Source organism: Physeter macrocephalus, chromosome 2 (genome assembly GCF_002837175.3).
Source record: "Physeter macrocephalus isolate SW-GA chromosome 2, ASM283717v5, whole genome shotgun sequence".
Classification (NCBI taxonomy): domain Eukaryota; kingdom Metazoa; phylum Chordata; class Mammalia; order Artiodactyla; family Physeteridae; genus Physeter; species Physeter macrocephalus.
In genome coordinates this window covers 43,305,465-43,331,058 of record NC_041215.1, presented here as the reverse complement: position 1 = coordinate 43,331,058, position 25,594 = coordinate 43,305,465, and the positions used below count along the sequence as shown (strand labels likewise).

Genomic DNA, 25,594 nt, shown 5'->3' with positions numbered 1-25,594 from the left:
GGGCCTCTCGCTGCTGTGGCCTCTCCCGCCGCGGAGCACAGGCTCCGGACGCGCAGGCCCAGCGGCCATGGCCCACGGGCCCAGCCGCTCCGCGGCATATGGGATCCTCCTGGACCGGAGCACGAACCCGTGTCCCCTGCATCGGCAGGCGGACTCTCAACCACTGCGCCACCAGGGAAGCCCGAACCAGATATTTTGACTCTAGTCTTAGCTTTGCTTCAGCGGTCTCTGCTCTTTTGGTTGGTAAATACGCCTTTGTAGTTTCCTGTGAAATTGTTTAACCTCATGTTGAAAAATACCTTGGGTTTTCATTTCAGGCAATGACGAAGTAAAACGGGGTGTCTTGCTGATGCTCTTTGGTGGTGTTCCAAAGACAACAGGGGAAGGAACCTCTCTTCGAGGGGACATAAATGTTTGCATTGTTGGTGACCCAAGTACAGCTAAGAGCCAGTTTCTCAAGTAAGTGTTTGCCTGAGATAGTACAGCAGAGAAAACAATATGTGTAGTTCCAGGCTTTCTGTGCTACCAAGAATGCAGTCAGTGTGCCCTTACCAGAGCAGGAGTATAAATTATGACTGTTGAATATATAACTCTCTTAGGTTAAGTACACCATAATTTGTTACATAGAATGTAGCAACATTTTACAATTTTTTGGAATAGGGAAAAATTGTCTGTAATTCTGATCCCACATAGAATTCTTTTAATCTTTGTGTAAAAGTCTTTGAATATATGAATATATATTTTCATGGTTGTAAGTCACAGCATGCATATTTTTAATTTTAATTTACCCTAAATATTTTTCCATGTTTCTTTATTTTCACGATTGTTGTTTTTTGTTGGTATAACTTACAAAATCATTCCCTTAGCCTGATATTAGACAATTTAACAGTAATTTATTTTAATGGTCAAATACAGTGAACATCATAATGTGTATAAGTTTTTATTTTATTATTTTCCTTTGGGTAAATTCCTAGGCATAGGATTGCTGAGATTAAGAATACAAACATCCTTAAGGTTCTTAACAAGGACACTCTTTCCAAAAACAGTGTGATAAAGATGAGACATTTTATGCTAAACTTATCAGTATGAGTACTACTTTAGCAATTTTTGCTTATTTTTAAAAGCTATAATAAAATACTTGCTTACTTTCAAACTTTTAAGAAACTTAGAGGTCAAGGTAAGAGCAACCAGTTTTTGAGCACTTGCTGTGTTCTTGGTGCTCTGTGTGTGTGTGTGTGTGTGTGTGTGTGTGTGTGTGTGTGTGTGTTATGTCTTATCCTACCAGCATCCAGGCAGGCATGTAATATTATTCTCTTCTTTTAGGGAGGAAATCAAAACTTCTCTGAGCCTCAGTAATTTGCCTAACTTCATAGAGCTGACAAGTGCCTCTAAGCCATAAATATTAGAACTCAGCATTTTGACTGCCAAGCATGTGCTCTTCATACTATATCAAGCTGCCTTTCCTTTATTTGTTTGGGAAATTTTTAACATGGCAATGTTCTAGAACTTGAAACATTGTTAGTTGAAGTTTTATAATTAAATACTATTTCCTTCAAGTATATCAGGGACTGAGTTCTAGATTTGAAGGTAATAGTCCTATGTTAAGAGAATTCTCTTTTTTTCTCCTCATTTCCTCTGCCCCTGCCTCCCACCTCTCCCACCACCACCACAGAAAGATGTACTGCAGTGTTGCCTCTGAGCAGTATTGTGCACGATTATGTTTGCTTTTTAACAATATTAAGTCTTTTGATCCATGAACATGGGATATCTTTCCATTTATTTAGGTCTTTAATTTCTTTCAATAATGTTTTGTAGTTTTCAGGGTATAAGCTTGCTCTTCTTTTATTAAATTTATTTCTAAGTATTTTATTCTTTTTGATGCTATTGTAAATGGAACTGTTTTCTTAGTTTCATTTTTGGGTTGTTTATTGCAAGTATGTAGAAATACAATTATTGATCTTTTATCTTGCAGCATCGCAAGAAATGACTTACTAGTTCTAACTGTTTTAGTGGATTTCATAGGATTTTCTGTCAACAAGATCATGTTAACTGCAAATGGTGATAGTTGTTGTTTCTTTCAAATCTGGGTGACTTTTTCTGGCCTAGTTGCCCTGGCTGAACCTTTCAGTATAATGTTGAATAGAAGTGGCAAGAGCAGACCCCTAAGTCTTGTTCCTGCTCTTAGGGGGAAAGCATTCAGCCTTTTACCATTAAGTATGATGTTGGCTGTGGGTTTTCATAGATGCCCTTTACCAGATTGAGGGAAAGTCTCTTCTAGTTAGTTGAGTTTTTATCATGATGGGTGTTAGATTTTTTGACATGCTTTTTCTGCATCTGTTAAGGTGGTTCCTATAATTTTTTAGTATGGCATGTTATTGATTCTTAGATGTTAAACCAGCCTTGCCTTTTTGGAATAAATGTCCCATCTTGTTTTGTTTTGTTTTCATTTTTTTGTTGTAGTTGTTGTTTGTTTGTTTTGTTTTGTTTTTTGTTTGTTTTCATTTTAAGTGCAAGGCCTTCTAATGGATCATTTTTGCTGAACTGTTTATTATTGTTTTTTGCCATGTATGAACTGCATCTTCCTTTAACAGGAATGGATTTGACCTATTTAAAAGACCAAAGGAGAAAAGGCTTTCTATTTGGTCTATGGCATGTGTCTTTATGAATTGCTTTTTTTCTTAATGCCTCTTTCAAATGTTCTTTTAGAAATTTAAATTCTTACTTGACATAAGCCATAACCAGCTGATAATCCTGAAAAGGATGCTTTGTAGTCATATATTAATGAATATGATAACCTTAAACAGGCACGTGGAGGAATTCAGTCCCAGAGCTGTCTATACCAGTGGCAAAGCATCCAGTGCTGCTGGCTTAACAGCAGCTGTTGTGAGAGATGAAGAATCTCATGAGTTTGTCATTGAGGCTGGAGCTTTGATGCTGGCTGATAATGTAAGAACATTTTACCCTCTTGGATATAAAGAAATCAGAATATCCCCATCCCTATCAATAAAGGTCTATAAGTTCCTATTAAGGAGATGTCCTCTTTTTAATAAGTACTTTTAGTAAATAATTCATGATTTTATTAATCTAGAAATTGGGATTTTAATCATTAATCAGCACTTTCTGAACTTCTCTAGAACGTATTACGTGCCCTGAGCTTGTGTGTTTGCTGTGACTAGTACTTCTCAGCAGTTTTCCTTTCTAGACTGTGACACATCTATGAGTATATCTATTGCATTTTGCATGTATTTGTCATAGATCAATTAGCTCTGTGAATGCGTGTAAATTGTAGCTATATATACTTACAAACATTATGTTCCAACTCCATCCTTCACTTTCCCAGCCTAAAGTCAACACTGAGGTAACCCAGAATATTTTGACCCTGAGATTTACACAAGGTTTTGATGTTGAATAAAAGTGCAGTAAGTAACTTCATGTTTTTAGTTTCACTCTTGGTTTAAAATGAGTCAAAAGAGTATGGTTCCCTCGAGCTCTGGGAACTATTGTACTATCTTACTCTAGTAGAGGGAGTTAGGATTGCTTACTTACCTATCTTAGTTGTTTAAAAGAACTGAAAGGTCTCTGTGGTAGCAAACTTTGAGTTTCCTTGCCCTTTGACATCTGAAAGGCAGTTTCTTATGCTAGGTTTGTTTGGTTACAGGGTGTATGTTGTATTGATGAATTTGATAAGATGGAGGTGCGGGATCAAGTTGCTATTCACGAAGCTATGGAACAGCAGACCATCTCCATCACTAAAGCAGGAGTGAAGGTATGTGTGTCCACTTCTGTTCCTTTGCATCATGCCTTAGCCTTGTAGATTAATGTAGCTCTAGACGATCACTTGGATAAAATGCATTACTTCAACATGAAATGCAGTTTACTGAAACGGAAAACACAGCCTTGAGGATTATTAATCAAGTTGACGGATTATTTAAATGAAAACAATAAGTACAATATTGTAACTAGCATTAGAGAGAAATCAAACTTTAAAAATAAAAGTAACACATTCAAATAGTTAAGAAAAATGTAAGCAATACATTAAAACATAAGTTAAAAAGAGAAATCTTCCAACTGCTAGCACCAATAGATACTCAGAAGTATCTGCTGAGTTTATGTCCCTTTTAGGAATATTTTATCATAAATAAGCATGATACACATACAGTTTTGTTCCTTGTTCCATTTAACTTCATAATTTTATTTTGGTAATCTTTCTATACCAGTATATATTAGATCCACTTGTCTTTTCATTACTCCATGATTTTCAGTTGTACATACCCCAGTTTGGCTCCTTAGACTCTTATAAAGGAGAGTGACATTCAGGTCATTTCCAGCCTTTATTTAGTATTACAAACAATATTGTAAACATCCTTGTACACATCTTCCTATACCTAGCTGCAAGATAAATTCTTAGTAAGAAATTGCTGGCTTAAAGGGTGTGCACATCATACCATCAACATCATATGGGAGTACCTGTTGCTATATATTATCAGACTTTAATTTTGATGATTCACTGGGTGAAAGATGATATCTTATTCTTTTGGTTTGCATTTAGTTAATTATGAATGAGGTTGAGCATTTTGTCATATGCCATTACAGTTGTCTTTTTAAACCTGTCACGATTTTTCCTTTTGTGGTCAGGCTACTCTAAATGCCAGGACATCCATTTTGGCAGCAGCAAACCCAATCAGTGGACACTATGACAGATCAAAATCATTGAAACAGAATATAAACTTGTCAGCTCCTATCATGTCCCGATTTGATCTCTTCTTTATACTTGTGGATGAATGTAATGAGGTAACTATATGAGCTATCGCTCTGAGCGTCCTTTATTATTTCCAGTTTGAGTAATTGAGTGAGACAAGCCTGGAGGATGTACTCCTGAAGAACTGGTGCATGTGTTGGCACTGACCTTTCATTTCTCTCAGAGTGGCACAGGATTTATTTTATTAAGAGGTTTATTAAGCAACTGAAAATCACTTGAATTGCTGGTTCTGCTTAATTGTGTTGAGGAATATCAAGTTTTTTGGTTTTGTTGCTGTGTGTTTTTTTTAAAGATTTATCACTTATTTATGACTTCACTGGGTCTCAGTTGCGTCTGAGGAATATCAAGTTTTTTGGTTTTGTTGCTGTTTTTGTTTTGTTTTTGTGTGTTTTTTTTAAAGATTTATCACTTATTTATTTATGACTTCACTGGGTCTCAGTTGCGGCATGCGGGATCTTTCGTTGCATTGCGCAGGCTTCTCTCTAGTTGTGACACGCAGATTTTCTCTTCTCTAGTTGTGGTGCACAGGCTCCAGGGCACGTGGGCTCTGTAGTTTGTGGCACTCAGGATCTCTAATTGAGGCTCACAAGCTCAGTAGTAGTGGCGTGCAAGCTCAGTAGTTGTGGCGCGCGGGCTGAGTTGCTCCACGGCATATGGGATCTTAGTTCCCTGACCAGGGATCAAACCCGCGTCCCCTGCATTGGAAGGCAGATTCTTAACCAATGGACCACCAGGGAAGTCCCCCTTGTTACTGTTTTTTAATTCTCAGAAAAAAAGTATTTCACTTAATTTCCAACCATACTCTAAGATTTTTATTAGATTTTTGGTTTTGTTTTTGTTCTTTCATTAAGGTTGAAAAGAATTGGGGTACCAAACAAATTTCTTTTTTTTTTTTTCTTCAAATTGAGTCATTTGTCTTCCTCTGTCTTCCTATCAAATTATTGCATGTGTCACATTTTTTTTTCCTAATTATGTAAGAGTGTTAAGTTTGAATATAAAATTGCAGATTTAGGGACTTCCCTGGTGGCGCAGTTGTTAAGAATCTGCCTGCCAATGCAGGGGACACGGGTTCTAGCCCTGGTTTGGGAAGATCCCACATGCCGCGGAGCAACTAAGCCCGTGCACCGTAACTACTGAGCCTGTGCTCTAGAGCCCGTGAGCCACAACTAGTGAGCCCATGTGCCACAACTACTGAGGCCTGCGCACCTAGAGCCCATGCTCCACAACAAGAGAAGCCACCGCAATGAGGAGCCCGTGCGCCGCAATGATGAGCAGCCCCCTCTCGCTGCAACTAGAGAAAGCCCGCGTGCAGCAAAGAAGACCCAGTGCAGCCATAAATAAACAAATAAATAGATGGAAAAAAATTTTTTTTAAACTGTAGATTTACTTACATTCTAACATGTTAGTATTAGAGTTATTTATACTTAGACTTAAATATTTAACAACATTGCACATCTCAGATGTGCACAGAAGTACAAAATGACCTTCTGTAGAAGATCATGTTGTACTGTACTTTTAATTGCTGAGCATGGAGGTCCTACATTACATTAGGTACAATGCATACCTCTTGCTTACGGCAAAATTTTAAATTTATCTAGATAAAATTTGCCTTCCATTAATGTGAATGTTTAGAGGGTTTTCGTTTTTTATGTTTGGGTTTTGTTCTTTTCCTTCACAAATCTATATAAATGTTTAACCCAGTCCCCTCCCCCGCATTGTTGGGCATTGTCTGATTTTCATATATTTCTGTCTATACATAATTTACTAAATTAGTTTTTTAGCTTTTTAATTAGAAATAATTTTAAACTTACAGAAAAGTTGCAGGAAATACAATAGTGCATATAATACTCATATACCCTTTATTCAGTTCACATTAACTTTTTGCCCCGTTTGCTTTACCATTTGCTCTGTATCTCTGCTTTTTTTTTTTCTGTACTATTTGAGAGTAAATTGCATATTTTTAGTGCAATTTTATTTTTTTCAATGTTAATAACGGTTCTGTGATGATCATCATTCATATGTTCATAAGTGGCAACGTAATGTAGTGGCTAGGAGGATGGGCTCTGAAACTAGACTCTTCAAATCCTTGCTCTAACTGTGTGGACAAGTTACTTAATCTTTCCAGGCCTCAATTTATTCATCTGTAAAATGGGGGTAATATTATCTACCTAATAAATTTTTTGTGAGGGTTGCATGAATTAATGCTTCTAGACACACTTAGGGCCCTAGAAATCTTATTTCTGCCATATTAAAGTCAGTAAATTCCTTCAGGAATAGTCTTAGAGTAGGGCAAAGGTATACATTTAAACTTTTGATTTTGGATGTGGTACTAAATTTTCGTCAGAAACTTGAACCCATTAATACATCTTACGGTGGCATATTAGAGCTTGTTGTTAGCTGTAAAGAATTTCTTAATGCCTGGAATAGTCTGGAGTGGATATTACTATAACTGATTAAAATGATTTTCTTATTTTGAATTAGGTTACAGATTATGCTATCGCCAGGCGAATAGTAGACTTGCATTCAAGAATTGAAGATTCAATTGATCGTGTGTATTCCCTTGATGATATCAGGAGGTATCTTCTTTTTGCAAGACAGTTTAAACCCAAGGTAACCTGCCCTTTTGTACTGTAATTGGGCATAATGAGTATATGAAAGTGGCATTTAAACAAAAGCGTTGTATGGAAATTAACTGAACCTGACTTGTTTGGGGGTTTTTTTAAGGTCGTTTGGTTCGTTAGTTGGTTGGTTTGATTTCGGTTTGGGTTTTTTGGTTTGTTTTTGGTTTTTTTGAGAACAGTTTGTTTCCTCAGAGAGACTTGAGAAAAGGGAATTTTTTAAAAGTGAAAAATTCCATTTCTTCTACTTTTTAGGTACTAATAAAAAGATTTTTATGGGTGAACAGTTTTGAATAACCAAATAAAGTAGGATATCCTTTTATTTCAACCATTATTCCTAAGAATCTTAAAACTGCATGTGCTTAAATCAGTAGTCTACTGAATGCTCTCGAATCTGTCTCTGAGGAAAGCTTGGATTCCTCTAGGTTATTGTAATGAACATGAGTAACTTTTACAATACAGGATCCAGGGTGCTCACTTGGACATTTATTTTTAAGATAAACCTCCATAATGCATATTTTTGACATTTTCCTAAAGTAGAGTACAAAAAAAAATTGTTTGATTCTGGTTGAGGTTTTTACACTCTTTCTGGCTTGACTTTTGGGAGTTATGCTTAGATTTTAATTATCTATCACCTTCACTTGATTATCCATAATATTGGGACTGACTCTCGCTGTCGCAAGGGAAGGGTAAAGCACTTTTGTCTGCAGGGGCATTTGTTCTCCATGACTATGCTGGTCCCTCTTGACCTTGGCATGCTTCCTTAATATGCTTAGTTCCTTGCTCTGAAAAACAGTATTCTTTAGTATGCCTCATTTTGTTGTTATTATTTAACTAATAATAAGGTTGTTATTATTTAACTAATAGTAAGGTATATATACAGTAGGGGATATGTTCCAAGACCCCCAGTGGATGCCAGAAACCACAGATAGTACCAAGCTCCATATGTACGATGTTTTTTCCTATATGTACATACCTGTGATAAAGTTCAGTTTATAAGTTAGGCACAATAAGAGAATATCTGAATTGCCAGCATTACTACTCTTGCACTTTGAGGCCATTAAGTAAAATAAGGGTTACTTGAACACAAGCACTATGTTACCCTAACAGTTGATCTGATAACTAAAATGGCTACTAAGTGACTAATAAGCAGGTAACATATACAGTGTGGATACGCTGGATAAAGGGCTGATTCTTGTCCCAGGTGGGACATTGGACAGCATAAAATTTCATCACACTTTTCAGAATGGTGCACAATTTAAAACTTATGAATTGTTTATCTCTGGGATTTTCTATTTAATATTTTCAGACTTCAGGTAACCGCAGGTAACTGAAACCACAGAACGTGAAGCCACTGATAGGGGGCAGTATTATATATATTGACTTCTCTTTTTCCCAAACACTCCATAAGTTAATTAACTGAGCCTCAAGAATAGCCTGAGTAGTAATTTGTTTAATGAGCTTTGGCATCTTGGGTATAAAAGTATACATTGTTTAGAAATGGTCATTTGCTTAAATACTAACTCTACTGTCTTCCTATTCATAAAATTAGTACATGGAATTCATAGTCCTCCTTTGTATTAGTTTCTTTTGAAAGGCATTTCAGTATTAATTTCTTGTCATTGGTTTCAAAGTTTTGACCTTCTCAATTCCCCCAGGGTATCTTCACCTGGGAGGCTCTTAAACTTAATGTTTAAAGCCGCTCTCATTAAGTAGAAATGCTCTGACTTCACTGATATCCTGAAACAGATTTCTAAAGAGTCAGAGGACTTCATTGTGGAACAGTATAAACGCCTCCGCCAGAGGGATGGTTCTGGAGTAACCAAGTCTTCATGGAGGATTACAGTACGACAGCTTGAGAGCATGATCCGTCTCTCTGAAGCAATGGCTCGGATGCACTGCTGTGATGAGGTATCAAAGTCACTCTAACATAATGGAAAAGAGAAATTGATTTGTTGGCTTACAAGCTGTTTTTATGTTTGGTATAGGACATACTAGCACTCGCTGCAGATTTATTTTTATATAACTGTTGAGTGCTCATAGGATACATGACCCCTGACCCTGGGGTTTTTCCCTTGAAGACTGTTGCCGTCAACCATTTATTGAATGTAGTAGTTAGATTAATGATAATGAGATAATCATGACAGATTATAGAGTACATACATATAGAGGTGAGTTCAAGATTAATACCATTCATTCAAGGAAAATTTGTTTAAACCCTGCCATGTGCTAGGCCTGTGCGCAGGGGATACGGATATGATAATGTAGCCTCCAGTCTCCTAAGAAGGGAATTCTCCTCCTTTGTATAACATGTGGATATTAAATTGCTCTTTGAGCCCTGGGTTCTACAGGTACATGTCAGTGGGTATTTAGGGAATAAATGGGGAGCAGAGTGGAAGGACGCCCTCATCTCTGCTTCAAGCAAACAAGCCCTGCTTTTATCTAGCTTTATATTTTAGACAGTGTAAGATTTTGTTTGAGGAGGGAGTTTGGCTATTTTTCTTAATAGTATGATTGAGGTATAATTCACATAGAGGAAAATGTACAGCTTTGACTTTTTACATACACCCTTGTGGCCACTCAGCTCATAACAGAAGGTTTACATCATCCTAGAAAGTTCCCTTGCACCCTTCCTTCCCCAGAAGTAACCACTGTTCTTACTTCATTCACCATTTCTATCTCATAGATTTCATTTTTTGGCTTCTTTCCTTTTGTCTAATTTTTCAAATTCTCTGATTTGGTGCTTTACTGTTTACAAAATACTTTCACACTGTCTTACTTGTTATTCTTTGATTCTCCTGACATTTAATGGCCATCTTTGTAAGTTAGGAGATGAATAAAAGAGCCCCTGTCTTCCATTGCTGATAGTTTGGTGGGAGCAAGACATATGTTTAATTAAGCATGTGAAATATGAGAGGATATTATGATAGACTGTCATCAGCAAAGAGTACAGAGATCAATGAATTCTTTCATAACAAAGGTGGAGGGTTTGGGGAGATGCCAACATTTAAACTGGATCACTGAAGGGTGTATAGAATTTTGGTAGGCATTTTTAGAGTGAAGGTGGAAAGTTTAGCAAGAGTGTAGGGTATTGGGAGGAATATAGTGGAATATGTAGAGGAAGAATAGGCCATGATGGAAGGGAATTCTTAAAAAGCACGCTAACATTTGTACCTTTTTTTTCTTCATTGTAATATTTCTTAAAATGAGTTTCATAGAACTGACGTGTCTTGGAGAATTTCTAACAGATTTTTCTTTCCTTTTTTTGGTTTTTCAGTAGGTAGCAAATGCACATGATATGAAATAAATATACATATATATGCATATATATATACACAGATACAGTTCCTGAATAAAATCGAGTGTTTTTGCATATATTTAAGAGCCATTTCTACTTCCTTTTATGATCATATTCTTTGTTCATTTTTTACTTATTGTTTTATTAGAAAGGCTTCCCCACTCTAAGATTATAAAAGAATTTTCTCAGGATTTCCTCAAGCATTTAGATGGTTTCATTGTTTGTATTTAAATCGTTCAAACATTTGGTATTTATCCTGCTGTAAGATGTGAGGTGTAAATCAGTTGATTATTTTTCAGCTAGTTTCCTAGTTGTTCCAACACCACTTACTGAACAATCCATCTTTTCCACACTGGTTTGGTACGCTTTTATTATATATTAAATTCTTGTGTTTGTTAGGATCTCTTTCTGAATTCTGTTCCTGTGCTGTCTCAGCTTCCTCTTGCATTAGTACCACAATATTTTAAATGTTCTCTTTTGTTCCACTGCATTGTTGCACTTTTGTTCCAATGCATGTTCCACTGCATTGTTCTCTTTTGGCTGTTGTGAACTTAATAGCCAGCTGGCTTTGTTTTGTTTTGGTTTTTATTGATTATTGATATTCACTGTTTGAGGAAAGCATCCTAGGAACTTGTTTGGAAAACCCAGGAATTTTTGAACAAAGCACTAACCATTCTGTCTCTAGACTGCTGTTCTAATCTACAGATTCTGAACTTGAGCTACAACATTTCCAGCCTCCAGCCACCTCTGCTCACTTTAGACTGGCCCACATAATCCTGATTGGCAAGAACCAATTCCTTAGTACCTATCCTATTGCTCCTGAATTCAGTGGTTTTTGTATACTGACAGACTCCTTGGTTTGTCTGAAGTCAAGGGGAGATTCTGTTGGCATTCAAGGACCTCTCTGTTCAGCCCTGAAATGGGTTTTTCCTCCAGTTGCATGGCTTTTCCCTATACTTGTGCTACTAAATGTATAAAGGTATATAATTATACCACCCCCTAGATTTTCCCTAATTGTTGAATATTTTGTGAAATATGAAATACATTTACCCTTAAAGCTGTCCATTTATTTCAGAAATATGAACATAGGGCCAGCATATACTTGAACTCAGTGTTTGAGATGAAATTTAAATATGAATAAAATAAAAATAGTATACCCCCCCAAAAATTATTGATATTGAGAGCATGTTAAATTTATATGTTAATATGGAGAATTTACTTCATGATGATTTTTCCTGTGTAAGAAAACATAATAGCGGTTCGAATCTAGATTATGCCACTATAGAAATCTCAGCTGTTTAAAACAGAAACAATTACATTTTTTGCTCATGCTTCATGTTCATTTATGTTAGCCAGAGGCTCTCCACTTCACATCGCTCAGAAATTCAGGCTGATGTAAAGGCTCTTTCTTGACATACACTTCCATGATCACAGAAGATAAAGAAAAGGCAAGGTGAATCATGCCATTTCTTAACCTTCTATCTAGAAATGACATGACACTGCTGGTCACATTTCATTGGTCAGAGGAATTAACATGGCCATGCCTAAGTTCAAGAGATTAAAGCAGTGCCTTCCTTTCAGGTGTCTAGAATGAGAAAAGCAAACATTCGTTAACAGTTCTGAGTACCAGAGAACCTCATTATCTTTCCACTTATGTCTTTTGTTTCACTCAATAGGTTTTAAAGTTCATATGATTTTTGCATGTTTCTTGTTGAATTTATTTCTTGATATTTTGTTATTTTTGTGGGAATTGAAGGTAGACTTTTTTTCATTTTATATTTTAACTGGTTGTTGCTTGTATATATGAACTATTGATTTCTGTATGCTAGTTTTGTACCATACTGATACCTTTTGTTTGTAGTAGTTTTTCAGTTGAGTCTGTTGATTTTCCAGATTTTTGTTCTTATTTGCAAATGATAAATGGCGTATGTTTTTCTTTCTATTCTTATTGAAAAATAAACTTAATCTTTTCCCATATTCTCCACTAATTTACTTTTGCTGTTGCAATACAATGTCTAATAATTATGACATTGGACATTTTTTTTTCTTGTTCCTAATTGGCTCTGTGGCTGAGATATAATGTGTTTTTATCCATAGGAACTATACATTTATTATTATATCGAATATTTTTATCAAGAAGATTGATTTTTTTGGCGGGGGGGCAAGTTGTCTTTTTAGTGTGTATAGAGTTAATCATGATTCTTTTTTTCTCCTGGATCTATTAAAATGAAAAATTAATTAATAGACTTTCTAATGTCAAGCCTTCCTGGAATAAATCTCACTTTTTTAGTGCATTTGGCTTCTGTTCGCTGTTATTTAGTATTTTTAAAGCAGTACTCATAAAAAACATTGATTTCTGTTTGTTTTTGCAGTCTGTTTTATTATCGTGGTTATTTCATTTAAATTTTTGAAAGTTTTTCCCTTTTTTCTCTATTCTAGAATAGTTTTCTATTGCATTAAAATTATCTACTGTTTTACTGATATGAATTCTCAAGTAAAACTCTCTGGGTCTAGTGTATACAATTTGAGTGCATGGTTCTTGATTTCTGCCATGGAAGTCAGTCTTGTTTAGATTTTCTGTCTCTTCTTGGGTCAGTTTTGGTAAGCTACATTTTCCTAGAAAAGTATCCACTACCAAGAGTTGTTTCAGAGTTTAATAATATCCAGTTAGAATGTGTGTTTTTGGTTGCTTGTTTTAATTTTACTGCATTGTGATTAGAAAATGATGTCTATGTTTCTCATTTAGTTCTTTGGTTTTTTGGAATGTGGTTTTTTGGATGCTTTGTAGCCCAGAGCCCATTTCCATAAGTGTTCCATGAGCACTTCAATGGAAGGCCTAGTCTCTGTTTACAGTGTATATAATTTTATATATATCTGTGAAGGGGGAGGTTACCTTATTATGTTATATAGGTCTTCTGTTTTTTTGTGGGGTTTTTTGGTCTACTGTATCTTTTCTAGATGGAAAGTTAAAAGTCTCCTATGGGGACTTCACTGGTGATGCAGTGGTTGAGAATCCGCCTGCCAATGCGCAGGGGACACGGGTTCGGGCCCTGGTCTGGGAAGATCCCACATGCTGCGGAACAGCTAAGCCCGTGAGCTACAGCTACTGAGCCTGCGCTCTGGAGCCTATGAGCCACAACTACTGAAGCCCGCATGCCTAGAGGCCGTGCTCCGCAACAAGAGAAGCCACTGCAAGGAGAAGCCCAGGCACCGCAATGAAGGGTAGCCCCCACTCACTGCAACTAGAGCCTGCACACAGCAACGAAGACCCAGTGCAGCCCAAAAATAATTAATTAATTAAAAGAAAAGTCTCTTATGAATAGTTTTTATTTCTCTACCAACATAGTTGTTGTCTCTTTGTATTTATCCTTTTTTCTCCTATAATTTCTATTTTACTGATATTGTTGTTCTCTTAACAGATACATATATTTTCATTGAGATTTGTACCCTCTAAATTTGTCTCATTTATGCTTTTTGGCCTGAACTCCACCTTGCTTTCTTTGTTTGGTATACCTTTGCCTAACTTTTTACTATTTTTTGGCATTTCTGAATAAGTTTAAGTGTGTCTTATATACATATACAGCATAGAGTTGGATTTTGTTTTGTGATGCAAACAAAATTTTTTTTAGTATGTAAGTTAAACCCATTTACATTTATTGGTATGAGAGATAGGTTTATTTGGGTTTTTGTTTTTTTTTTCTTTTTATAGTTGACATGATTTTTCATTTTGTGTCACTTTGCTTTTGCTTGTATGTGTAGTTCTGAGATTCAGAAAGTTATTTTATTTTAGTGGTTACTTTTATTATTATAACTTTATATTGTACCCTTAGTTCTCTATTGGTTCTCTACTATGAAGTGATAAAATTAGCATGTTTCATCTTCTTTCTTCTCTTCCCTCCCAACCACCTGATTTTAGTAAATAATATTTTACTGTTTACCTTTGCACAGTCAGATATGCTTATCCATGGCTTGATTTATCATCTGTTACAGGTGAGAGGCAATCAGCAAAATTTTTTTTTTTAATTGGGGTATAGTTGTTTTACAATGTTGTGTTAGTTTCTACTGTATAGCAAAGTGGAGTTCCCTGTGCTATACAGCAGGTTCTTGTTAGTTATCTATTTTATACATATTAGTTAGTGTATATATATGTCAATCACAATCTCCCAATTCATCCCACCCCCCCTTTCCCTCCTTGGTGTCCATACGTTTGTTCTCCATGTCCCTCTGCCTTGCAAAACGATTGATCTGTACCATTTTTCTAGATTCCACATAAATGTGTTGATATATGATATTTGTTTTTCTCTTTCTGACTTACTTCATTTTGTTGTATGACAGTCTCTAGGTCCATCCACACCTCTGCAAATGACCCAATTTCGCTCCTTTTTATGGCTGAGTAATATTCCATTGTATATATGTACCACATCTTCTTTAACCATTCATCTGTCGATAGGCATTTAGGTTGCTTCCGTGACCTGGCTATTGTAAATAGTGCTGCAGTGAATATTGGGGTGCATATGTCTTTTTGAATTAATGGTTTTCTCTGGGTATATGCCCAGTAGTGGAATTGCTGGGCATATGGTAATTCCTGTTTTTAGTTTTTTAAGGAACCTCCATACCGTTCTCCACAGTGGCTGTATCAATTTACATTCCCACCAGCAGTGCAAGAGGGTTCCCTTTTCTCCATGCCCTATCCAGCATTAATTGTTTGTAGATTTTTTTGATGATGGCCATTCTGACTGGTGTGAGGTGATACCTCATTGTAGTTTTTTTTTTTTTTTTAACATCTTTATTGGAGTATAACTGTTTTACAATAGTGTGTTAGTTTCTCCTTTACAACAAAGTGAATCAGTTATACATATGTTCCCATATCTCTTCCCTCTTGCGTCTCCCTCCCTCCCACCCTCCCTTTCCCACCCCTCTCATGGTCACAAAGCACAGACTCATTGTAGTTTTGATTTGCATTTCTGTAGTAGTTAGTGATGTTGAGCATCTTTTCATATGCATCTTGGCCATCTGTATGTCTTTGGAGAAATGTTTATTTACATCTTCCACTCATTTTTTGGGCTATCAGCAAATTTACTCCCATCTATTGGGTCTCCCTGTACCCCTCTATCTTCAGGACATTTACCATTTACATTTTGTTCTGTCACTCTTAATTCCCACGTTTGTTTAAGTCTTAGTTTTGTAGCTAAATATGTGCAAGCATGATCATTGGAGATAAATTTGTTACGATTTCTAACTTATCTCTTTGCTGATTGAAATTTGGCCTTTTTTCAAGGGTTTGATGAAATAGATGAGTTCATGGGAATAATATTCCCTGAGTGTTATGTTCAACAGCGTTATTTGTAGTCTTTTCCTGAATGACATCCAACGTCTGGCTCATATTTTCTTTTCTTATAAATTTTTCTGCTGTATCCTGACATCAGTTGTTCTTTGGGAAAATCTGAGGCCAGCTCTTGATTGTTAATTTTTCCTCCAGAAGTAGTTTGATATTTTTCTCTTTCCAAAGTATTCTTTCTTATTTTTATAGACCAGTAAGTTTACTAGGATATATCTTGATATTGACTGTTCTCAAATGGGTTAAAGTTTCATTGCAGGTGGTAATGTATTTAAAGGAAAAAAAAGGGCTGCTCTGCTGGGTTTATCTGTTGTTAATGGGGCTCAGCTCGGTAGGAAGGGAGTAGATTTATAGAGACTGTTGGTTATTTATACAAGGACTTAAAGCAATCTCCCCCGCCCTGAAATAGACTTGTAATTTTTCTTCTAAGTAGGCTTATTTTTGAGGCAAAACCTACATACAGAGAGTGCACAAATCACAAGTGTACAGTTCTGTTAACTTTCAATGAACATATCTATGTAATCTATACCCAGATCAGGAAGTTGAACATTCCTTACTAGCATCTCTAAGAGCTACCCTTTCAGTTTGTTTACAGTCACTGCTACCGTTCTCTGAGGATAAACTTTTTTTTTTCTTTATGGTTATATAGTATTCTAACCATACTTTTCCTGATGGTTAGTTAGGTTGTTTTCAACCATTTTTCCCCTCCCAGTTGTGGTGAAATACACATAACTATCAGTGAATGTATCACAGTGATTGGCTCATTCTTCTATTAATGGACATTTGGATAGTTTCCAATTTGGGTTCTTACGGGATGTGCAGGTCTTTTAGTTCATCTGGTGTCTTTATATGTACATTTCTGTTTGGTGTGTACCTAGGAGTGGAATCATGGGGTCATAGATTGCAGGTGTGTGCAGTTTAGTAAAGCCTGAAAATCAGTTTTCCATAATGGTTGTAACAATTTATATTCCCAACAGCAGTGAATGAAAGTTGTCTACATTCTCAATATTGTCAGTCCTTTTAACCATTCTGGTGAATTTATGGTATTCTCTCATATTTTATGTTGTATAAGGGAGAGTGTGAGAAAACCAAAATGCCACTGTAATTTCATATGGAGAAAGTCTGTTTGTTATATCAGAAAGACTGGCTTACTGATTTACTTCATCTTGATTGGCTTAGGTCCAGCCTAAACATGTGAAGGAAGCTTTCAGGTTACTGAATAAATCAATCATCCGTGTAGAAACACCTGATGTCAATCTAGATCAAGACGAAGATGCCCAGATGGAGGTAGATGAGGGCCCAGATGGCATCCATGGTGAGGTGTCTGTTCATGACTGTTCTAGAGTTAGGGACCAAAATGTTCTCTGAGATGTCATGGCAAAAGTGCACTTACTGATGGTTGTGAAGTCTATGTAGCAAAAGGGGAAAAAATGGATTTTGAATCTTATTAACTGTTTCTAAGTTAAAATATAATTAGTTGATATAAAATATATATGCTTGAAAGACTGAGAGAAAAAACACCAAAATGGAGATAGTGGACTTAATATTGCAAATGCACTTTCAGATCATGAAATCCTTTTATCTCCCAATCTTCCCATCCCTTCCAAATGGGTTTTTGTCTTCACTGGTAGCATTTATAAAGTTTCTAATTTATTTGTACAATTACTAGATACTGAGTATAACTATATGGTTGTTTTAAAATTAGTATTAAAATATAAGTAGTATATTTATAAACATTTAATAGGGGAGTATTGGAGGCACAGAAACAAGATTCAAACAGTTAATATTTCACTTAGGTCATGCTGATAGCCCTGCTCCTGTGAATGGAATTAACGGCCACACTGAAGACATGAACCAAGATTCTGTTCCGAAAGCCTCCTTAAGGCTGGGCTTCTCCGAATACTGCCGAATCTCTAACCTTATTGTGCTTCACCTCAGAAAGATGGAAGAAGGTGAGGCCATACTTAGTGCTGCTCACATGATGAGTCATTTACATAAGCTGTATTCACATAAACAACTTTTTTTTTTTTTTTTTTTTTGTCTAACAAATTTTTTTTAACATCTTTATTGGAGTATAATTGCTTTACAATGGTGTGTTAGTTTCTGCTTTATAACAAAGTGAATCAGCTAACAACTTCTGATTGCTAAAGATTGTGTTATTTTGTCAGAGGAGATGAGAAACTGTTAGACAAGCTCACTTTGGCAAACAGAATCTACTAGGGTATGTCAGCATATCTACCAGCCTAGACATTTCCCCACAGCTCATTGTCAAAGGTTTATGACTCATTAATGTCCTTGGCCTATTTTAATATTTGTGAAGCCGAATTTGGGATCTGATAATATATAAAGACGCACTTAACAAATGTTTTTACAGATGCAAAGTCACTTTTCCTTACAATGGGTTTGTTTAAAATGGATGGACTCCTAGGGTATTTATATTTCATAGACAAGTAATTGAACTCAAAAGACTATTAGCACAAGTACATTCCAGACTAGAAATGAAGTAATCCTCATTTCTCTGTAGGTAAAGTATAATATCTGAACATTACTACCCTACCTGTTCTTGACTGCTTTACCATTCTATCCAAGTTTTCTCAACCTATAATTAGCCACAAGGCAGAAGGAAAAGTGATTAAATCAAGGGGTTGAACTTAAACTTCAATTTGGTGATTAACCATCAGAAAATTCTTATTTGACTGTCAGTATGCTGGCTTCTGGACATATTCTCATCACAGTGTCCTAACTGTGATGGAGGAGGATAACATCAGAGATTGTCTTAGCTTACTAAAAGATTTAAGCCCTTAAATTTTTGCCCTCATTCCCCTGGGAACTGTGGACCAGTGGGAAGGAGGAAAGAAGGCAGTAAAGAGGCCACTAGGACAGAGAGGTTTTTGTTCCAGTCCCTTCTCACATAAAAAGATTTGGGAGCAAACATTCCTGTGTTCACATTGTACTTCATTATTCTTTCTGTCTCTCATGCAACTAAGTTTTCAACATGGCCAACCATCAATGGAGCAAAGATATGATTAGTACCCGCACAGTGCATTCCACAGATAAATTCTAGGTTTTCCTCCTTTCCCTAAAAAAAGAAAAAAGACGCTATTCACCCAGCCAGGTAAGTTATTAATTCTCAGTCTTCAGATAGACAGCTGTTTTCTAGCAAAAGTTTATTTTTTTGTAAATTCACTTATTTATTTAGGCTGCTCTGGGTCTTCGTTGCCGCACACAGGCTTCTCTGGTTGCAGCGCGTGGGCTCTAGGGCACGTGGGTTTGTTGCAGTATGTGGGATCTTTGTTCCCCAACCAGGGATCAAACCCAGGCCCCCTGCACTGGGAGTGCAGAGTCTTAACCACTGGACCACCAGGGAAGTCCCCTAGCAAAACTTTTAACTGTAAACCAAGGAGGTTACTTACTCAAAAGCATTTGGACAAACCACTGAAATTTGAGTACAACCATAATAAAACTTTTCAGAGGCATCATCAGTAAAACTAAAATTTTCCTATTTTGATTTTGTATTTTATTAGCAATTTCTAAAATCAAGACAAATGAAGTTTTCTTTTATTATACTTTATATCTGTGATAGTTAACTATCCGATAGTTTAAAATATTGCCAGGTTCCAACTTTTCTTGTAAATTTAGAGTTCTGGACTCTGAAGGGCAGGTAGTTCAGTCAATAAGGATAGACCTTGCTAGAATAAATTGGTAATTTATTTTTGAGTGAACGCCTATGGATTTCACTCCTTGGTTGACCTCAATTCCATAAAGTATTCCCCCTTCCAAAGAGGAATATTTGTATTTAAGCAGTTTTGCTTGCTGTGACTTCATTCCTAATTTATGCTTTCAACTGCTGTTGACAGATTGTCATAGGTGGTGAAGCATGAGAAGGTGAAGGAAACACCTTCATACTTTGAAATTGTTAATAGCTTTAAGAAACTTGTTTCTCATAATCTCTATTTTTTTAGATTTTTCGTTTCAGGATAAAGTAAGGCATACTTTAATTCAAGTAATACAACAGGTTATTTCAGGCTTATGCTGGAAGATTGCAAATCTTATTTCAGCAGATATGTTTTCTGACAGATTGAAGGTTATCTAATCTGTACATTATCTTGTGCATGCAGACTCCAAGAATTGGCAATACAGTTTGCTACAAGGATAATTTAATCCTTTTTAAATGTATTTTTTGTTGTTGCAGAAGAGGATGAGTCGGCATTAAAGAGGAGTGAGCTTGTTAATTGGTACTTGAAGGAAATCGAATCAGAAATAGATTCTGAAGAGGAGCTGATAAATAAAAAGAAAATCATAGAGAAAGTCATTTATCGACTCACCCACTATGTACGTATAGAATTAAGCTTTCTGGGGTATTATGGAAGGAGTTCATGCCTCATATCTTTATAGGTTCGTTAGATGTTCATTTATTTTGAATCATTAGGATCTAGTCAGAATTAGGAGTTGTATAAAACAAGAGAGAATTATTAACAATTAATTGACATTTCTTCTGCTAAAATAAGCAGAACTTAAAGCTGGTAAAGTGAATTTAGGGTCTTATTATTTGTGTGTTTTTAATCTTTGTTTTCCACTCTACCATAAACCTTTGAGCGTCCTGACCACTGTCACCTATTTTCTGCATTTTATCCTTCCTCATGTTCTTATCTCCCCCATTACCCAGCTTAAAATCTATCCCGTGATCACTTTTTTCTAATACTTTCAACTTCATTCATTCTCTTTTTATATTACTTGCTTGGCAAAACTCCAGATTTGGTTCATTCTAATTCATTTTCTATACCTATATCTAACCAGTTAAAAGTATCTGGAGAAAAGCATACAACCATGTGCCCACTCTTATTTTAAATTCATGACCACAGATCTCAAATGGACAATTCTTTACTTCTGTCTTATCAACATCACAGTAGCACTGGCCTCACAGTAGCACTGCCCGATGCTATTACTTTTCCCTAGGCAGTTCATTCTCCTACTCTCTTAGAGGACCATTACATACATATCTTCTCACTACTCCAATCAGTTGATTATTTTCAGTATTCAACTTGTCAGCAGCATCTGTCAAAGTTGATCACTCCTTCTAGAAATACTTTGTTCACTTGGCTTCTGAGTCACCATGTTCTCCTGGGTCTTCTTCTCACTGGTTATTTCCTCTTATTTTCTTTTCTTGAGTCTTTCTCTTGTCACTTTTAGGCTCCGGACGCGCAGGCTCAGCGGCCATGGCTCACGGGCCCAGCCGCTCCGCGGCATGTGGGATCTTCCCAGACCGGGACGCGAACCCGGTTCCCCTGCATCGGCAGGCGGACGCGCAACCACTGCGCCACCAGGGAAGCCCCTCTTGTCACTTTTTAAATGAAGTATTATGCTTAGTCCTCAGACCTCTTTTCTATTTATATTCATTGCCTAAGTGATCTCATTTGGTTCTATGAATTGAAAACCATTTGTGATGACTCCCATATTTATATCTCCAGCTCTCACCTGTCCTCTAAATTGCTAATGTATGTAGCTAGCTGCCTACTTGCAAATTAATAGGCGTCTCACACTTAATGTGTTCAAAACAGTTTTTCCTTGCAGTGTTTCACTTACTCAGTTGCTTTAAGCCAGGCACCTTAGAATTATCCTTGATTCCTTGATTTCTCTTTCCCCTTACAACTTCTTTTATAAGCAAATCCTGTGAGCCCTGCCTTCAGTATCAGTATCAGTATTATGTGTTTTCTTCTCACCACTGTCACTTCTACCCAAGCCACCATGCCTGGACCTCCATGGGTGCCTCCTAACTGTCCTCCTTTGCAGTGGCTCTCTGCCCAGCAGCCAGACAGATCTTTTAACAAATCAAGTTGTTTTAGTGCCCTTCCTTCTAGTCCTTCCCTCACATTTAGAATAAAATCCAGTCTCGGTACTGTGGCCTGCAGAACCCTACACAAGCAAGCCCCTGCCCATCTCATTCACCTCATTTCATAGCCTCTTCCCCTTGCCCATTCTACTCAGTGACACTGGCCTTGTCACTGTTCCTTAGACACACCAAGCATGAAGGCCTTTGTACATGCCCTTTGTTTCTTTGCCCATATTCCATCCTCCATTCTGAGATCTGCTCAAATGTTACCTTCTCAGAGAAGTTCTTCTTGCCTGGCCAGTCAAAATAGCCTCCTCCTTGCTGTCACCCCCTTACCCTGTTTTGTTTCTTCATAGTGCTTATCATTGCCTCACAGTATAGTCTTTATTTAGGTGTTTATTTTGTCTCTCTTATTAACATGCAAGCACCATGAGGACAGGAACTTTGTTTCTTTAGCCACTGTGTCCCCAGAATCTACAGTGGTGCCTAAGTCACAGAGGGCTCAAATACTTGTTAAATGATTGAATTTTTCTGTTCAAATGGCAGAGATTGCAGTTGACTTCACAGTGCTCACTATATAAATATTATAGTTGTCACATATCAGGCTTTGTCATATGAAGAACTATTTCCCTATAGAACTAGATGAGTCTATGGTTACAGGTATGGGGGTGTGGGAAGAACTATTCCATTCAAAATTTAATGAATAATATGTATAAAAATAAAGCTGAACTGGGGTGGCGTAGTGCTCAGAGTTGTCTGTCTAGTTAGTGGTGGGCAATGTGTTTGCATCAGGCCAGCCCTTCCCTCCCTTGTGGCCCTGGGATCAGTGTAAGATAAAATGGTCCACGCAAGAAATCCACATTCGGACACATTGTGAAATTAACTGATCTAAATTGGGCTTACCTTTTTAAGTTTGACTCACCGCCTGAGCCAACTCAATACAGAAGACTAAGGAACTTGTACTGTGCTAATCAAATGTGCTTCCTGTGAAGGTGTGTTAGTATATAGAGTGAGTGCTTGAAAGTGTCCAATCCCTCTTGGTGGAATTAGTGCTTATACTGTGGGACTTTTCCATCTTCTTAGGATCAAATCACTATTTCCTGAGTTCCTTTGTATGGGCCTTTGGTAGGAGTCCTTCTCATTTGTGGACATATTAGACTGACTTACAGTTACATCATGGCTTCAAATATGTCATCAAGTTTATTAAGCCACATGGCATGTTCTGCTTTTTTTTAGTTAATAGGTCAGGGTGAAAATTGTTTCATGTTAATTATCTTTAGATTCTACTTCTAACTAAATTATGAATGGATGGTATATAAAAGAGTTCAGTGGCCAATAATTAAAAATTAACATAATATTAAATGAAATTAAACACTTATCAGAGTGATAAACAGAATCATAAACATACTTATCAGAGGATTTTATACAATTGCATGATTGTAAAATTCATATGTTCTTTTTTGAAGTTATATTTATAAGTAGTTGATGTAATATGCTAGGGAACCTGATTAAAATCACAATGTCAATCTTACTGATATATTTCTTAATTTTTCAAAAGAAGTTTATGATATGAAAAAGTCTATATCCTAATGGGAAGGTGACTTAGCAGAAACTTGATATCGACTTTAAGATATAGTCCTTTTTCTGAGAGAGTTTCTGGGGGGGAAATGAAAGAAAATGTTAGTCACAAACATTCAGAAGAAGGGTCAAGTCCTGTGTATCTTAGCATTCATATAATACTGCTGGAGAACTGAGGACAAACGTTTGTGTTTCATAGGATCATGTTCTAATTGAGCTCACCCAAGCTGGATTGAAAGGCTCCACAGAAGGAAGTGAGAGCTATGGAGAAGATCCCTACTTAGTAGTTAACCCTAACTACTTGCTTGAAGATTGAGCTATTGAAAGTAACCAGAGAAACTGTGGCCCTCCACCTCTGGCTTGGAGTCTGGGTGGAACACTACTAGCCAGAGAAGTGCTTCTGGGAGTGATGATTCAGGAAGATTTACTCTGAGGAAGGAGAACCAAGTTGATTGTCTTATATGTCACATTCCTTTTATACTAACACAGGTTTTATCCCTTTGTTTAGTGTGCTTCTTGCCTAAAAAAAGTTGGATTGCAATAGTGTGTCATTTCTATAACTAAGACCTTTGTTTTCATGTGTAGGAAAAGGTCTGTTGTTTTTATGTTATGTGGTGACTTACTGGAGAAATAACTTTTTTCAATTGCCAACTACTTTTTTTCACCAAAATAACTTTTTCTGCAGTTGTCTATTGGATTTATTTCTATTATAAATTATTGCTTCCATTTATTCATGAATATGAGTCTTTCCCTTTTTGCTTGATTCCTGGGGCAAAGGGGTGGAAATACGGCATTATGGTAAACATTTAGGTGTAGGTTCCTGTGAGGAGAGTCCTTATAAGAATTTGTTAGTGTGAAAGCTAAGAGGCCTTGGAGATGGCTTTCCAAGGTTAATTCCAGTTCTCTTTGGCTTTTTTTTAAAGAGTTTATGAAAATAAAAAGTTTATTACACTTTTTTCATTACTCTTTAATAACTTTTTAAACTTATATATCCTAAGAGAGAGGTCTCAGAATTATTTTCTAACTGCTTTTTTAAGGGAAATACATCTTTTTTTTTTTAAGATTTTTTTTTGATGTGGGCGATTTTTAAAGTCTTTATTGAATTTTTTACAGTATTGCTTCTGTTTTTTCCTTTGGTTTTTTGGCCACGAGGCATGTGGGGTCCTAGCTCCCCAACCAGGGATTGAACCCACACCCCCCGCATTGGAAGGTGAAGTCTTAACCCCTGGGCCACCAGGGAAGTCCCCAATATGTCATTTTCTATATTACAGACCACCCTTAAATTTTATGGCATTTTTCCAGGAAAAGAGTTATTGCTGGTTATGATATTAATAGTCCCTGAGGCTTAGCTTTGATAAGTATGTTCATGATGTAGCAGTTCCTTTTGCTGCAGCTTTTGACAACAGATGGCATTCTGGGGCCTGCAGGACCAGTTGGGGAATGTTTATTTGTGGTATTTGAGTTCACTAATACAAACCTCTCTCCACTGGTTTGTGTACAATAGGGTAAGGGAGACTGGAAATGGATAGAGAAGTTGCACAGTTAGCAGATGCAGGGTATAAGCTCCTGTGAAAACTATGTTCCTAATTAATGGAGGTAGGAGAGCCTGTTGGGACAAGGAAACTTCAGTGTACAGGATCTCAGACTTCCTGTTAGGACAGGAGAGTCTAGGATAAGGCATGGACTAAGGCAGGACGTTCAGTGACAGGTGATAGGAAGAACAATGAGTAAAAACTCAGAAGACAGCAAGAAAGAGTTCCTTCCATGCACTGATTCCCAACTTGATAAAGAAAATGGGGTGAGGAGGTTCTGAAAAGAGAAACAGCCTGACAGAAATTTGAACTTCAATTTGATCAAATACTGAACCAAAGCAAAGTGTGAAGCCCAGGGAAGATGAGTTCCTTTATGGTCAATCTGTCTTCTCCTCCCCAACTCTCATTAGTGAAAGTAGGGGCTCTAAAGCAAAGTGAGGCCATTAATACAACTAAAATCAGTTTTTACCCATCTGAATAAGTGTGCTTACATTTTCACACACCCCCTTTCTCTACATGTTACTTGTCAGGGAAATGAAGTGGCTAATGGTTGATGGAGCATGTATAAGATCTTTATGAAGTAAAGTAGATGAGTATTTAGTAAGCAGATGTAACTTCTTTCTGAATAGGACATCTTGAAT

The 25,594-nt window shown here is 36.7% G+C and overlaps 1 protein-coding gene across 2 annotated transcripts in view; it reads left to right on the top strand.

The window, feature by feature from the left end:
• MCM6 (minichromosome maintenance complex component 6) overlaps positions 1-24,370 on the top strand; it is a 43,031-nt gene extending 18,661 nt beyond the window's left edge. The window contains exons 8-17 of one of the 2 annotated variants that reach the window (XM_007129483.3): positions 318-459; positions 2,805-2,946; positions 3,659-3,766; positions 4,636-4,791; positions 7,241-7,369; positions 9,127-9,288; positions 17,193-17,328; positions 17,810-17,965; positions 20,206-20,345; positions 23,621-24,370. In XM_007129483.3, the coding sequence (XP_007129545.1) occupies positions 318-459; positions 2,805-2,946; positions 3,659-3,766; positions 4,636-4,791; positions 7,241-7,369; positions 9,127-9,288; positions 17,193-17,328; positions 17,810-17,965; positions 20,206-20,345; positions 23,621-23,737 (1,388 nt within the window). In that variant the 3' untranslated portion in view covers positions 23,738-24,370. The remainder of the gene's footprint in view (positions 1-317; positions 460-2,804; positions 2,947-3,658; positions 3,767-4,635; positions 4,792-7,240; positions 7,370-9,126; positions 9,289-17,192; positions 17,329-17,809; positions 17,966-20,205; positions 20,346-23,620) is intronic. The other variant, XM_024122366.3, reaches the window with a different exon arrangement.
• Positions 24,371-25,594: the final 1,224 nt, after the last annotated feature.